This window comes from Dama dama, chromosome 9 (assembly GCF_033118175.1).
Source record: "Dama dama isolate Ldn47 chromosome 9, ASM3311817v1, whole genome shotgun sequence".
NCBI lineage: Eukaryota > Metazoa > Chordata > Mammalia > Artiodactyla > Cervidae > Dama > Dama dama.
In genome coordinates, this window is record NC_083689.1 from 18,594,281 (window position 1) to 18,609,407 (window position 15,127).

Sequence of the window (15,127 nt, forward strand, 5' to 3'; positions counted from 1 at the left end):
CTCTCTATAGGTGCCCAGGGCCTCTGGCAGCCCTGGGAGGAGTGAGTGCCCCTCCCGAAGTGGGCCGGGCGGGCTCACCCTTCCTGCCAAGAGTCCCTCCTGCCTCTCTGGACAGTCGGCTCCAGCTCAGGGGGCGCTTTGGTGGAGCTTGGGGGTGGGGAGCCGATGCCCTTTCTCCTCATGCACAATGTCACAGCGGCCACTTGTGTGAAGAGAGATGGGGAGACCCAGAGGAGCCCCCAGGCCTGGTTCTAGGCATCCCCTGTCTGTCTGTGCATCTGTCCACCCCTCTGAGGTTGGGGGAGAGGGGGCTATGATGGGAACCCCCCCTCCCCTGGTGACTGAACTAGGGTTTCCTCTGCTCACCCTTCTCCCTGCCCCGGCCAAACATCTTCACCCAGAATTTCAGGACTGCATTCCTTCCTTCCAAACTAGGCTGAGGGCTGGGGGGGGAGGCAGGACCCTGGGATATGGGGTCCCTGTCTGGGAAGACCTGGGCCAGGGGTAGCTCTGGGAAGGCAGGGGTTAAGGGGCCCACGGCCTGCCCCCTTTTCCCCAGCTCAGCAGCTGGTTGGAGGGGGAGTTGCTAAGGAGACTCCCATCACCATGGTGACGGGATTCTCCTGACACCCCATTGGCTCCCTGTTAAGCAGGAGCCCCTCCCTTCCACAGGTGCCCCTCTGGCTCCTCCTTGGGGGCAGAAAGAGGGAGTATGGTGAGAGGAAACCCCCTTCCTCAGAGAGGGAGGTCTACACTCCCCAAGCCTGGGGATCTCCATCGAGAGTTGGGAGGAGAGGAAGGACTGACCCCTCCCCCTCACAGCCTGCTGAGGGCTGTGTTGGCTGAGCAGAGAAGTGAGAGGGGCTTATGGGTTCTTAAGGGGTTTCTTGGGAAGGCTTGACCTTATCCCCCCAAACCCCTGCCGTGACCCTATCATGCCTTCCTTCTTGCCTCCGTCACCTTAGTTCAAGAGGATGCTAAACCGTGAACTCACACACCTGTCAGAGATGAGCAGGTCAGGAAACCAGGTCTCTGAGTACATCTCCACCACATTCCTGGGTGAGTGAAGGGCAGCATTGTGTGTGTGTGGGGGGGGGGGGGAATGCATAACTGGACTGTTGGGGGGCACCCCAGACCCTGGGTCTTGTTTCACACTTTTGTCCAAGGGACCCTGACTCACCTCCCCAAAGGTCAAAGTCACCACACTCAAAAGTTCCTACACTCCAATACCTTCCAATTTAATGAGACCCCAACTCCTGTAGAACCCCTACACTGAAAGCTGAAAAGTCCCTCCAAACTCAGTGGGACCCCATTGGAACTATCAAACTCAAGGACCCCAAGAAACCCCCAAACTCAAATAGAACTCAAAGTCTCCCAAAATTCAGTAGAATCTCCAACCTTGAATTTCCTTGCTCCAAACTCAGAAGACCCCTCAAACTCAAGAGAGATGCCTGGACTCAGTGGGATTCTCAAATTTAAGGGAATTCCTGCCCTTAAAAGCCAATAAAGACCCCCAAAGTTTTTAAAAACCTCCAACCTGAAATCTTCCCAATTCAATAGAATGCTCAAACTTGGTACAATCCCCACAAATTCAGTAGACCCCCAAACTTTAGATATCCAAATTCAATAGGATTCTCTTGCTTAGCTTAAACCTATACAGTGATTCCCCAAACTCTGGAGAATTCCTTAACTCAGAAACTTAAAGGTAGAATACCCCAGATTCACTGGAACCCTTCAGCCTACAAGGACCTCCAAGGTCCGCCTCCCCCTCATCCTGAAGCCAAGAGCCTTTACTGAAACTATCCCTGACAAAGTCAGGGTAACTTCACCTTCAGAATTGATCACCAAAGTTCCCCAAATTCAGGCTACCTGTCCCCCCCAACCAAGCTGGAAAGAAGGTTTCAGAGTTTCAAACATTCCTGCCAGTGAGGATGTGAAGTGCTTGAATGCCGAAGACCCAGCCAATAGGAGCACAGCATGCAAATGAGCCCTCTTGGGCCCTGTCATTGACTGGTGGGACCCAGGTCACAATGGGTGGCCCTGGCTGGACTCTGGAAGGCCTAAAGAGCTCAGGAAAAGAGACTTCTGGGGCTGGCCCCCAGGCAGGCTGATGTCCAGAGGGTAGGGGTGGGCCCATGGAGCCAGACACCACCCTTCCTTCCCACCTCCCAGTGCTGTCCACCCCCACCAGCCCTCTGGGTCACCACGGGGCTCTCTTCCCAGCCCGAGAAGGGTCCTTGCCTATCCGAGGCAGGCAGAGGACCTCTCTAGCACCCCCACCCTGCCTCCTGACTTCCCATGCCACCCCCTCACCAAACTTGGTGCTTGGACTGGGACTACCCCACAGCTCTCGTCTGGCCCTGGGGTCCCCACTCCAGCCCACCATCTCCCAGAAGAATTCCTACCTCCACTCTGGTTTCCAGTCTATAAGCAACCAACAGCATGACACCAGGACTAGGTCTGCCCTCCTGGGTGAGAATTTTCAGGGCTTGAGGGGTAAGGCAGGCACGGTCTGAGAGCCAGATGAGGGAGCTTCTGTGGGGTAATCATGCTTGCCTCTCTATCTTCCGCAGACAAGCGGAATGAAGTGGAGATCCCATCACCCACGATCAAAGATCGGGAAAAACAGCAAGCACCACGGCAGAGACCTTGCCAGCAGCCCCCGGCCCCTGGGCCACAGCTCCAGCCCATGTCTCAGATCACTGGGGTGAAGAAGCTGATGCACAGCAGCAGCCTCAGTGATTCCAGCATCCCCCGCTTTGGGGTGAAGACTGAGCAAGAGGAGCGCCTGGCCCAAGTGGGTGGGGGCCTCAGCGGGGGCGGGGCTGCGGAGGGCGGGGCGGGGCTCTGGGGGCGGGAGCAGGGAAGGACTGGGCTTTGGGTCAGACTGAGATGAGGATTCCGGTATACCTGCCTTTTGAGACTCTCAGAAGAGAAGTGAAGGAAGCAGTATCCGCTGTGCGCCTGTCCATGGGGTTCTCCAGGCAAGAATACTGGAGTGGGTTGCCATGCCCTCCTCCAGGGGATCTTCCTCACCCAGGGATCACATCCGAATCTTCTGCATTGATAAGCAGGCTCTTTACCACTAGTGCTATCTGGGAAGTCCAGGAAGCAATATAGGAAGGAGCTAATGAGCAAAGAGGTGGGTGGTCTCAGCTGGAATCAACGAGGCTGTGGAGTATGAACAGCACCACTGAGTTGAACCACCTTGAGGCAAGCCTGCTGGCCTATTTTTTTTTTTTAATTAATTAGTTAATTTTTGGCTGCACTGAGTCTTCATTGCTGTGCACTGGCTTTCTCTAGTTGCAGTGAGTGGGGGCTACTCTTTGTTGCGGTGCATGGGCTTCTCATGGCAGTGGCTTCTCTTGTTGAAGAGCACAGGCTCTAGGCACACGGGCTTCAGTAGTTGTGACACGGGGGCTCAGCAGTTGTGGCACATGGGTTCAGTGGTTGCAACTCTCGGACTCCAGAGCACCATCTCCACAGCTGTGGCTCACAGGCTTAGTTGCTCTGTGGCAGATGGGATCTTCCCAGACCAGGGATCAAACCAGAATTGGCAGCAGACTCTTATCCACTGTACCACCAGGAAAGTCTTGTGCTGGCTGCACTGGCCTTTTGTCATAGACTGGAGGCTGTCCCCAGGGTGAATGCCCTCACCCCTTCTACATAGCTGTAGCGCAGAAAGAGCAGTTTTGTGGAGGGGTTTTTTTTGGGGGGGGGCCACACCACACAGCATGTGGGATCTTCGTGTTCCCCCCAGAGCAGGTTGTTGAGAAGGGACAGCTGTGAGAATGTGTGACAGCTACAGCAGCTGGGGGGTGGACACGCTTACCAGTGGAAGGAATCTATAGAATCCAAGAGCATCCACTACAGACCAAACCCGGATTTGCCTCCTGGCTCTTCTGTGAAGTCTTAGGCCAAAGGACTCCCACATTGACTTGTACAACGGACTTGACACAAGCTCAGCGGCTCCCTCAGCTGGCTTTTCTTGTAACCCTCCGTGTGCCAGCACTGGCCAGTGCTATATGCAGTTACCCAGTGTTTATTAAGCACTTACTGTGTACTGGCACTTTTTTGGGGGGCCATGCAGTAGGGCATGAGGGATCTTAGTTCCCTGACCAAGGATCGAACCCATGCTTCCTGCGGTGGAAGTGCAGAATCCACTGGACCACCACGGAAGTCCCTGGCACTGTTCTGAATTCTGGGAAGACATGAAAAACTAGCCCATGTTCCTTTCCTCACGGTGTCCAAGAGCAGTTTAACTGAGGCTGAACCGTGCTTTTAGGTCAGTCGCACTGGGTTCACATCCCAGCCTTGCCGCTTGTGAGATGTAAGGTCTTGGGTAAGTCTTGTCACTGCTTGGAGTTTGGGTTCCTTCACCTGCCATGTGAAATCAAGCGCTTCGTGCAATGCTGGGTAGCTCATAGGCACTCAGTAGACACTGGGGTTGCTTTGTTATCTTCTGGCCCAGTAGGACCTGAATGGTAAATTCTATACTGCTGAGCACACCTACCCACTGGTTGAGTGATAATGGTCCCACTATTCAGACCAGGGTTCTGAACACCTGGCTCAGATGGTAAAGCATCTGCCTACAACACAGGAAACCGGGTTCAATCCCTGGGTGGGAAAGATACCTGGAGGAGGGAAGGGCTACCCACTCGAGTATGCTTGCCTGGAGAATTCCATGGATAGAGGAGCCTGGCTGGCTACATACAGTCCATGGGGTCGCAAAGAGTTGGCCACGACAGAGCACCTAACACCTCTGAACTCCTAGAAAAGAGTCTAGAGGGTCCTGGCCTCAGGGGCTCCTGACCTGTGGCCTCCGTCTCCACCAGGAACTGGAAAACCTGAACAAGTGGGGCTTGAACATCTTTCGCGTGTCAGATTACGCTGGGGGCCGTTCCCTCAGCTGCATCATGTACACGATATTCCAGGTAGGGTGAGATTCCTGGTAGGGCGGGCTGAGCGGGGCCAGCTGTGAGGGAGGGGGAGGGGTGAGGAGCTGAGGGCCAGGGAGGGTCACCGTCCCCTTACATCTGCCCGCAGGAGCGGGACCTCCTGAAGAAGTTCCGCATCCCGGTGGACACTATGGTGACATACATGCTGACCCTAGAGGACCACTACCACCCGGATGTGGCTTACCACAACAGCCTGCATGCAGCCGACGTGCTGCAGTCCACCCATGTGCTGCTGGCCACACCGGCGTTGGATGTGAGCACCACCTGGGCACCCCGTCTCTCCAGCCTCCCCTCCCCCACTGCCCATCTTGAATCTCCTGTTTCTCTCTCTGACCCTGGGTCCCTGACCTTCATCTCTCTTTGATCCTGTGCCTCTCTCTCCTGACCCCCATCTTTCTTGACTCTCCCATTTCTCTTTTACCCTGTCTCTCTGACTGCCCATCTTTCTAACCCCTGCCTTTCTCTGACCCCCTTGCTCCGCCCCCAGGCCGTATTCACGGACCTGGAGATTCTCGCTGCCCTCTTCGCGGCCGCCATCCACGACGTGGACCACCCTGGAGTCTCCAATCAGTTCCTCATCAACACCAGTGAGCGGCCCTCTGTGAGGGCGGGGCCTGCTGGGCTGGAGGTGGGGCCCGCTGGGTTGGGGGCGGGGCCTACGCTGGCCCCTCCCCCGCGGGGGACGTCCTGGGTGGGTCGTTTCTTCCTCTGACTGCCCCAACCTGACCTGGGCCCCAGATTCGGAACTGGCGCTCATGTACAACGACGAGTCGGTGCTGGAGAATCACCACCTGGCCGTGGGCTTCAAGCTGCTGCAGGAAGACAACTGTGACATCTTCCAGAACCTCGGCAAGCGCCAGCGGCAGAGCCTGCGCAAGATGGTCATCGACATGGTGGGCGGGGCGAGGGGCGGGGACAGTGCGAAAGGTCGCCTTTGGGCCGAGGGGAATTTGGGGAGGGTCTGGTCTGAGTCTGGGATAGACAGGCCCCGAGTTAGGAGAGCTGTCCTTTGGGAGGGGGTTGTGGGGGCTGGATTTTTTTTTTCCCCACCCCCTGCATAAGGTGGGATCTTAGTTCCTTGACCGGGAATCAAACCTGTGCCCCTTTCAGTGGAAGCTGGTCTGCCAGGGAATTCCACGGGCTGATTGTGCTCTGTGAAAACCTTGGGTTGGGTGGGTACAGAGGGTGGCCAGGCTTCGAGGGCCCCCAGGACAACTCCTTGCCTACAGGTGCTGGCCACGGATATGTCCAAGCACATGACCCTCCTGGCTGACCTGAAGACCATGGTGGAGACTAAGAAAGTGACCAGCTCGGGGGTTCTCTTGCTGGATAACTATTCCGACCGCATCCAGGTGCCCCCCCCAACACACACACAAACACCATATAAGGACTCTTTCCCTCCTGTCCTCCCTTAGGTCTGCATTGCTGTCCCTCACTCTGCCCTCAGCTCCCAGGTTGCCCATCTTCCTTGTCTTTTCTCTCCTCTGCCATCTAACTCTTTCCAACTCCCATCTCCCCCATCTCACCCAATTCCCTCTTCCCTTTCTTTTTTTTAACATAATGTGTTTTTTTTTTAAATTTTTATGTATTTATTTGTTTATGGCCATGCTGGGTCTTCATTGCTGTGCAGGTTTTTCTCTAGTTGGGGCAAGCGGGAAGTACTCTCTAGTTGCAGTGTACAGACTCCTCATTGTGGTGGCTCCTCTTGTTGCAGGGTACAGGCTCTAGGGTGCGCGGGCTTCAGTAGTTCCTGCGGCCTGTGGGCTCAGTAGTTGAGGCTCCCGAGCTCTAGAGCACAGGCTTAATAGTTGTGACACGCAGGCCCAGTTGCCCTTCAGCTTGTGGGGTCTTCCCAGACCAGGCATCAGACCTCTGTCTTGTGCACTGACAGGTGAAGTCTTGACCACTGAGCCACCAGGGAAGCCCCCCTTTTCCCTTTCTTCATCAAGCCCTGTCTCCATTCCTCACACACCTCTGTTTCCCCCACTGCCTCTTTTCCCTTCCCTCCTTCTGACCTTTGCTCATCAGCCACCTCTCACCTCTCATCTCTCCCCTTCTCTCCTCCACTCATCTCCCTTTTCCCTCACCTCCTCTTCCTCCATCCATCTCCCCCCCCTTACCTACCTCCCCCACCCCACCACTTACTCTCTTTCCAAAGGGAAAGTAAGAAAGCCTGGGGCCTGAAACTGGGTCAGGGCCATGGCCTCTAAAGGTCCCCCCACCCCACGCAGGTTCTACGGAACATGGTGCACTGCGCAGACCTTAGCAACCCCACCAAGCCGCTGGAGCTTTACCGCCAGTGGACCGACCGCATCATGGCCGAGTTCTTCCAGCAGGGAGACCGCGAACGTGAGCGAGGCATGGAGATCAGTCCCATGTGCGACAAGCACACAGCCTCAGTGGAGAAGTCTCAGGTAGAGTCTTGGGGTGCTGGGAGGGAGCAGGGAAAGCCCCCCTACCTCACATCCTGGCCTGGAGCTCCAAGGCCCCCAGGAGGCCCTAAGCTGCCCATCCACAGTGTCGAGGTTTTTTTTTTTTTTTTTCCTTCTCTATCATGATGAGAAATAGGTAACATTTTCTGCTCCACAGAACAACTGAACTGAACCTCCAACTCCTTAATTTGTAGATTTGCACCCAGACAGTTCTAACTCATTTGTTGCGACTGCCATAACATCAGTAATAATATTCATCTGACCATTAGTTACAGACCTCATGTCTATTCAGCCTCTTGGTTCCCCTATGATCTGGCCACTCATTTTGGGCCTGAGTTTTGATGGATTTTTTTTTTTTTCCTTGTCGCACGGGTCTTCGTTGCTGCTTGCGGACTTTCTTTAGTTGCAGTGAGCAGAGGCTACTCTTCATTGAGGTGTCTGGGCTTCTCATGTTGCGGAGCACGGGTTCTAGGCGTGTGGGCTTCAGTAATTGCAGCACACAGGCTCAGTAGTTGCCGCTCATGGGCCCTAGAGCCATGGATTCAGAAGCTATGGTGCACCAGCTTATTTGCTCCATGGCATATGGAGTCTTCCCAGACCAGGGATTGAACCCATATCCCCTGCATTGGCAGGCAGATTGTTATCCACTGTGCCACCAGGGAAGTCCTGATGGATTTTGAAAGGAACTGAAATGACTCAGCTTTGTCATCTGCCTGTTTAACAAAAGGGACGGAAAGATGGTCTTGTAAAGGACAACACTTAGGGGACCTCCCTGGAGGTCTAGTGGTTAAGATTCCATTCTCCCAGTGCAGGGGGGATGGGTTCCATCCCTGGTCAGAGGATTAGGAACCCACATGCCGTGCAGCTGGCCTAAAAAAATAAAAAGGATAAAGCTTCTGAGCATGAGAGTTTCTCACTCCCCCTGCTCCTAGCCTCTTCCCTGGTGAGATCTCTTCCTGTCTTGGTGTGTGTATGTTTCCCATGCAGGGTTACCCAGCCTCAGCACTATTGAAGTTTGGGGATGGCTCATTCTCTGTGGTGGGCCCACCTTCTACATTGTAAGGTGTTGAGCAGTATCCTTGGCCTCTGCCCATGGGATGCGAGGAACACCCTCCCTTTCCTGTGGTAATAGCCGAAACTGTGTCCAGGCACTTCCAAATATCCCCTGGTCATCCACGTAGCCCCCTAATCCCTGATGAAAACCAGATTTATTTGTTTTGTCATGCATTTATATTCACAGGTAACTTAATAGGAATAGTTTGTAGGCTTAGCTTTGTTAAAAATATAAATTGTATCAGTATATTCTTATTTTTATGTAGCTTACCTTTTCTTCCCAACAGTGACTTGGAGATCTATCCACCTTATTACACATAAATTAAGCTCATCCTTTTTCACTGCTGTGTAATATTCCCATGGGCTTCCCAGGTGGCTCAGTGGTAAAGAATCTGCCTGCCAATGCAGGAGATGAGGGTTTGAACCCTGAGTTGGGAAGATCCCTTGGAGAAGGAAATGGCAACCCACTCCAATATTCTTTTTTTTTTCATTCTTGCTGGGAAAATCCCATGAACAGAGGAGCATGGCTGGCTACAGTCCATGGGGTCTCAAAGAGTTGGACACAACTTAGCAACTGAGAACACATGCATTCTGGGAACTAAAATCCTGCAAGCCACACAGCGAGGCAAAAAAAAAGAGGGGGGCTTTCATGAATATTTGTGACTTACCACCATTTTTAAAAACTAATTCCCATCTGAGGTGTATATAGAGGTGTTTCCAGTTTTTGTTTACATCTCATATGATTATTTTCCCCCTTACTTACACAAGAGTTTTTCCAGGGTGGGTCTGGAAAAGCAAACTTGCTAGGTCAAATGGCATCAGTATCTCTTACTTTTATTTAGTTTTTGCTGCACTGCATGGCATGCAGGATCTCAGTTCCCAGATCAGGGATAGAACCCTGTCCACCTGCCATGGAAGTGCAGAGTCCTAACCTTACCGGGATGACCGGGGAAGTTCCCTGCGCCAGCATCTTGTAAATTTTATCAGATCCCGCAGCACGGTGGTGCCATCTCTGGTTTCTGCTTCCCTCCCGCTCCCTCAGGTGGGTTTCATCGACTATATCGTACACCCGCTGTGGGAGACGTGGGCTGACTTGGTCCACCCAGACGCCCAAGAGATCCTGGACACTCTGGAGGACAACCGGGACTGGTACTACAGCGCCATTCGGCAAAGCCCCTCGCCACCCCCCGAGGAGGAGCCTGGGGGACCGGGTCACCCCCCACCACCAGACAAGTTCCAGTTCGAGCTGACGCTGGACGAGGAAGAGGAGGAGGAGGTGTGCAGTGTCCCAGGCGCAGTTGCAGTTCAGGAATTGTACACGGCCCAGGACGCCTCCCCGCCTGAAGGCCCTTTGGAGCTTGATGGCCAGGATCCGTCTGCGGAGGTGGAGATAGAGGAAATGTACTTGACCCGGCGAGTGGACGCCACAGGTAGTGTGGCAGCAGCTGGCCAGGATGTGTCCATGCCCCGAGGCGCATCCGTGGATGTCTACGTGGGCTGCTGCCGCAGCATCCCTGCCCTGTCTCCTAATAGCCTTGCTCCGCTTGCCTTGAGGACACCGCCCCCTCCAGAGGACGACCCGGGCCTTCTGGGCCTCCCCTCCATGGCAGCCGAGGTGGGGGCCCAAAAAGAGCATCAGGCTGCCAAGAGGGCATGCTGTGCCTGCACGGGGGCATCCGGCGAGGAACCCACTCCTGGAGCACTTCCAGCTCCCGGAGGCTGGGGGCCAGCTGGTGGCCCGACCTGAGCGTCAGTCCCTGCACCCGGTGGGCCTCCGTGCCACCCGCCACCGCCACCACCATCACCCCCTGACCTCCTCCACTGCCTCAAAGACTCTTGGGCCTCCTGAGAAAAAAGAAAACAGAAAAGTGGGTTTTTTTTCTCTTTTCTTTTTTTCCTCTTTCCTCCCCACCCCCACCCAGGGGCCTCTTTTTGGAGGTGGGGGCTGGGGAACCAGGGGCTGAGGTCCCGGGAAGTGATTTTATTTTTGGAATTTTAATTGTTACATTTTTAGAAAAAGAAAAAAACAAAACAAAAAAAAAAAAAACCAGGATGAAACACAGCAACTGTAGACGCTCCTGTTCCCGGCTCCCCTTGTCCAGTTCCAATCACCCCCCAACCCTACCTCATCAGCCCCCAATCCTCACCACCGTCACCCAGGTTCCAGGCTTAGTCTTCCGGCCTCTTGGGGCTCTTTGCCTGGTGTAGAATCTCCCTCCAGACTTCTTCTGAATTTTGGGAGGATCTCTAGAACCCAGCCAGGAATAGCCATTCTGGATGGGGCCCCTGGGGGTGGGGAGGGGTCGCCCAATGTAGGGGGGGCCCCAGCTCCAGTCCTACTCTGGCTTTCTGCCCTCCCCTCCCCAGAAGTCTTCCGCCTCATTTTGCACAAACCTGGCAATACTGACTTGAGGGAGCCATGGGGCTTCAGGAGGCAAGGGGAGGGTGTCAGAGGGACATTCACACCACCAACCTGGGGTCTGAGGTTTCAGGAGGGCCTGATCCCACTTTCCCCTCCACCCATCACCCCTTTCCTCTTCCACTCCGGGTTTTGGTTTGAATTTTCTCCGTTTGGAGAGGGGGGATGATTTGGAGCCACCCCCCCTTCCTTCCAGCTGCTTCTCCTCTTGTTTCTGCCTTAATGATTCCCACGGCCATAGGAGAGGGGGTTGCAGTGGCTCCCACTTGCACCTCGAGTGGGGCAGGGCCAGGCCCAGAGTTCCTGTCCTGGGTATGCCCCCTCCCCAGCATCCTCCTGCCCACCCCCAACTCTTTGCCCTAGGAGGAAGCAATAACGGTGTACACCCACATCCCCTTTCTGGGCAGCCCACCCCACCCTGGCATCAAAGTCATTTCTCCTTTCATCCCCCACCTTGCCAAGCCTCCCTGTCTTCCCCTAGCTATTCCCTGGAGCAATACGACGGACAGATGCAAGGCCATTTCTCTTCAAGCCATGGGGGGACTATTTGGAAGGAAAGACTCCCACTTCCCCCATCCGCTCTGCCCCTCAGCTTGGTTCTGCAGCGGGGCAGGACTGGCCTCTCTCATCTTCCTCCCCTCCGATTCTGAGCACACGGTACTGTAGCCCCCAGCTCCCCCCAGCCTTCCATCTGTCTGTCCTTCCCTGTGGGGAGTACCGCCCATTCCCACCCCCAAGATGCTGTACAGGGTTCATTTTTGTAGCGAAAGTAGTTTCAGTCCCAGCCGGCGACCGGAGGGGGCCTTTTCTTTTGGTTCTCTTTCTTTCTCTTTTGTTTTTGTTTTGTTTTGTTTTGTACATACTGTAAGGTTGGTTTGTAAATTATTCTACAGAGGCAAAAAGGGAAAATAAACTTGCCCTTCCTCCACTGACTCAGTCAGGGGAAAGAGGGGTGGGGGTCTCCCAGGGGGAGTCTCCATTCCTGCTGTATTATACAAACTGTACCATAGACCCCCAGAAGTGTGGAGTCAGTGCTGTTTAACAGGGAGTCATGTGATCAGAGGGGGAGGTGAGGGCTGGGCAGCACCTGCCCCTCTCCTTGTCCCCTGGGACCCAGGGGAGGGGAGCCCAGGACGACCCCCGCCCCCCCCGGGAGCTGCTCAAGTGTTGTCCAGTTTAACGATCAGTCAGTCGGTCCGCTGATCGATACTCAACCCTTCGATCTTGTCTCCAATTAAACCAAGGCTTTCACCGATCTTCATGGCTGATGTGGCTTCTTTTCCCATCCTATTTCTCAAGGTGTGTCTTTCGAGTTGTCTGTCTGGGGCCAGGTAGGGGTAAGGAATGGACTCAGTCCCTGCCCTTCGCTGGGCAGATAGAACTTCAGGGGGTTCTGAGAGCTTGGCAAGAGGCAGCCCCCAGGCCTGGGCCAGGTCCAGACACAGGGACGGCTGCGGGTTATAAAGCGCGGGTTCAGACCACACAGTTTTTGGAGGCTAGGAAACCCAGGTAAAGAATCCACCTGCCCAGTATAAGAGACAAGTGTTTGATCCCTGGGTCAGGAAGATCCCCTGGAGGAGGGCATGGCAACCCACTCCAGTATTCTTGCCTGGAGAGTTACATGGACAGAGGAGCCTGGTGGGCTACAGTCCATAGGGTCACAGAAGAGTCGGATGTGACTGAGCACACAGACCCAGGTAAGCCTTGTTTCTCTGAACGTGCAGCGTATCTGACGCAACTCGGGTTCTTCTGGTACCACAAAGTCATTCCTGGAAACCGAGAGGATCTGATTGACCACGCCTCCAACAGCTGGTGGCCAGGTCATGATAAAAGATCTTGGGTCAAATTCTGCTGTGAAGACAGTAAACTTGATGCACCAGCACCAGAGAATTGACATCTGAAAGTTTCATGAATTCTAGCCATTATGGTGTTGCAACCATCAATGCTATGGTAAGTCACTTCAGTCTTGCCTGACTCTCTGTGACCCCATGGACTGTAGCCTGCCAGGCTCCTCTGTCCATGGGGATTCTCCAGGCAAGAATACTAGAGTGGGTTGCCATGCTCTTCTCCAGGGGATCTTCCCAACCCAGGGATCGAACCCGAGTCTCTTATGTCTTCTGCATTGACAGGTGGATTCTTTACCACTAGTGCCACCTAGGAAGCCCCCCTCAATATTGCATTAAAACAAAACAAAACAAAAATTAATACCCTAAAGCCTGTGAACCTTATGCTGTGTATCAGGCAAGCTGAATCCTCCCAAGTTCACACAGGACCGGCTCAGCATTTTAGCTCTTTTTTTGTTTTTTTTTAACTTTTTATTTTGCATTGGAGTATAGCCTATTACCACTGTTGTGATAGTTTCAGGCCGACAGCACGGGGACTCAGCCATACATAACACATGTATCCATCCTCCCCCAAACTCCCCTCCCATCCAGGCTGCCACATTTTAGCTCTTGTTTTTCTAGTGTCTTCATACAAGGTTGGGAGTGAGTGAGTCTCAGATATATTTTAAACAATGCACGTTTGAATACTGTTAATCCCACCCATGGGAGCCCATTTTTCCAACCTTTATCAGGGAATTAAGAAGCCCCGATTTCACAAGTAAAACCAAGAGTTTCTGCCATTCATTATGCTAACAAGCAAAACTTCCCTTGTGGATAAAGATAGAGGAAGTGTTTGTGATGCAGGCTTTCAGGTTAGAATACTGGCTGCCTCTGGTGTGTAATAAACACACGTACACACATAGTGCTTAAGCTGTTAAGCACGGTGGGATCAGTATATATTCACAGCAAGAGTCTTCGGAAACAAAATGATGGCAGCTTCCCTGGATTTGAGGAAAGATCGACCAGCGTCCCTGGTGGCTCAGTGGTAAAGAATCCGCCTGCCAGTGCAGGAGATGCAAGAGACTGGGTTCAATTCCTGGGTTGGGAAGATCCCTTGGAGTAGGAAATGGCAACCCGCTCCATTATTCTTGCCTGGAAAATTCCATGGACAGAGGAGCCTTGGAGGGCTATAGTCCATGGGTTCACAAAGAGGCGGACACGACTGAACGACTGAGCATGCACGCGTGACCACCTACTCTGCTAGTTGTCTCTAGTGGCCAAGGTTTAACTTGAATCTCAGCTCTAGCTGTGTGACCTTGGGTGTGATCTCTCTGACCTTCAATTGCTTCATTTGTAAAATGGGAAGGACAAAAGTTCCAGACTAGAGAGAGCTATCCAGTGAAACTTCATGATGGTGGAAACGTTCAGTGTCTGTGGTATCTAACAGGGCAGGCACTAAGCCCCAGGTGGCTCTTAAGGAGTTGAAATGTGGCTAGTGCAATCAAATTGGAGTTTTAATATTCTTTTACGTTAAGTAGCCACATGCAGCTACTGGCTACTATATCTGAATGTTCCTTATTGGCACTTAAGCAAGAGAGTTAATGTAGAAGATGGAATGCACACAAAGCTTTGCCTGCTTGACTTTGGCTTAAAGATTCGTGTCGATATTGTGGCCCAGAGGAGCAGGGACCAACCTGGACCCAGAGGGGAGGAACAAAGCTGGAAAACTAGGCAGAAGTTGCCAGGGAATCTGGATTTTGCGCAAGAAGCATTGAGGAGACACGGATGTTTTCCCGAGGGTGTTCCTAAGGCAAGCAGAGTCGGGGAAAGGGTATCAGGCTGGGGGTCAGGAGGCGACAGTATCAATCCCAGCCTGCAGCAATTAGCAATTGGCTGGGCCTCATTGCACCGGGCCTCAGTTTTCCCAAGTGTAAAAGGGTAGGTGTGATGTTCCATATGCCTCCTGAGTTGGGACTTGGTGACAGTATGAGAATGTGGGTTAAAGGACAGAGGTAGCATGTGACTGTCAGCTGCCTCTTTTAAAATTCTCCTGTTGGGGAGTTCATCTTTCCTTGGGGAAAGATGAGCAAGGTCAGAGAAGCTCTGTAATCTGAACAGGACAGGGGCCCTGGCAAGGGGTGGAGTCAGTTCATTCTCTGAAGTTGACATCAGCCACTTGCAGGCTACAGGGTTCTGGGGCAAATGGCTCCGCCTTGCCCAACCTTTAGAGGGCCCTGCCTTGTGCTCGACTCGTCACTCAGACTATTTTATCAGCTTTCCAGCTGTCCTTGAGATACACACTGTCATTTTGCTGATGAGGAAACTGAGGCTGAGACGTGATCTCACAGTGTTGAGAAAATTCGGGGAAATAAGGTGGGGATCTTACTTCACCCAGTGCCTGTTTGACAATGATAGCTGTCTGGTGTGTGCAGTCATGTCCAA

At 53.4% G+C, this 15,127-nt stretch overlaps 1 protein-coding gene across 6 annotated transcripts in view; it reads left to right on the top strand.

Annotated features, from left to right (window-relative positions):
* Positions 1-12,119, top strand: part of PDE4A (phosphodiesterase 4A) — a 45,608-nt gene extending 33,489 nt beyond the window's left edge. For all 6 annotated transcript variants that reach the window (XM_061150286.1, XM_061150287.1, XM_061150288.1 and 3 more), the window contains 9 exons: positions 966-1,059; positions 2,574-2,797; positions 4,836-4,934; positions 5,047-5,211; positions 5,446-5,545; positions 5,697-5,851; positions 6,188-6,310; positions 7,190-7,372; positions 9,486-12,119. In XM_061150286.1, the coding sequence (XP_061006269.1) occupies positions 966-1,059; positions 2,574-2,797; positions 4,836-4,934; positions 5,047-5,211; positions 5,446-5,545; positions 5,697-5,851; positions 6,188-6,310; positions 7,190-7,372; positions 9,486-10,190 (1,848 nt within the window). In that variant the 3' untranslated portion in view covers positions 10,191-12,119. The remainder of the gene's footprint in view (positions 1-965; positions 1,060-2,573; positions 2,798-4,835; positions 4,935-5,046; positions 5,212-5,445; positions 5,546-5,696; positions 5,852-6,187; positions 6,311-7,189; positions 7,373-9,485) is intronic.
* Positions 12,120-15,127: the final 3,008 nt, after the last annotated feature.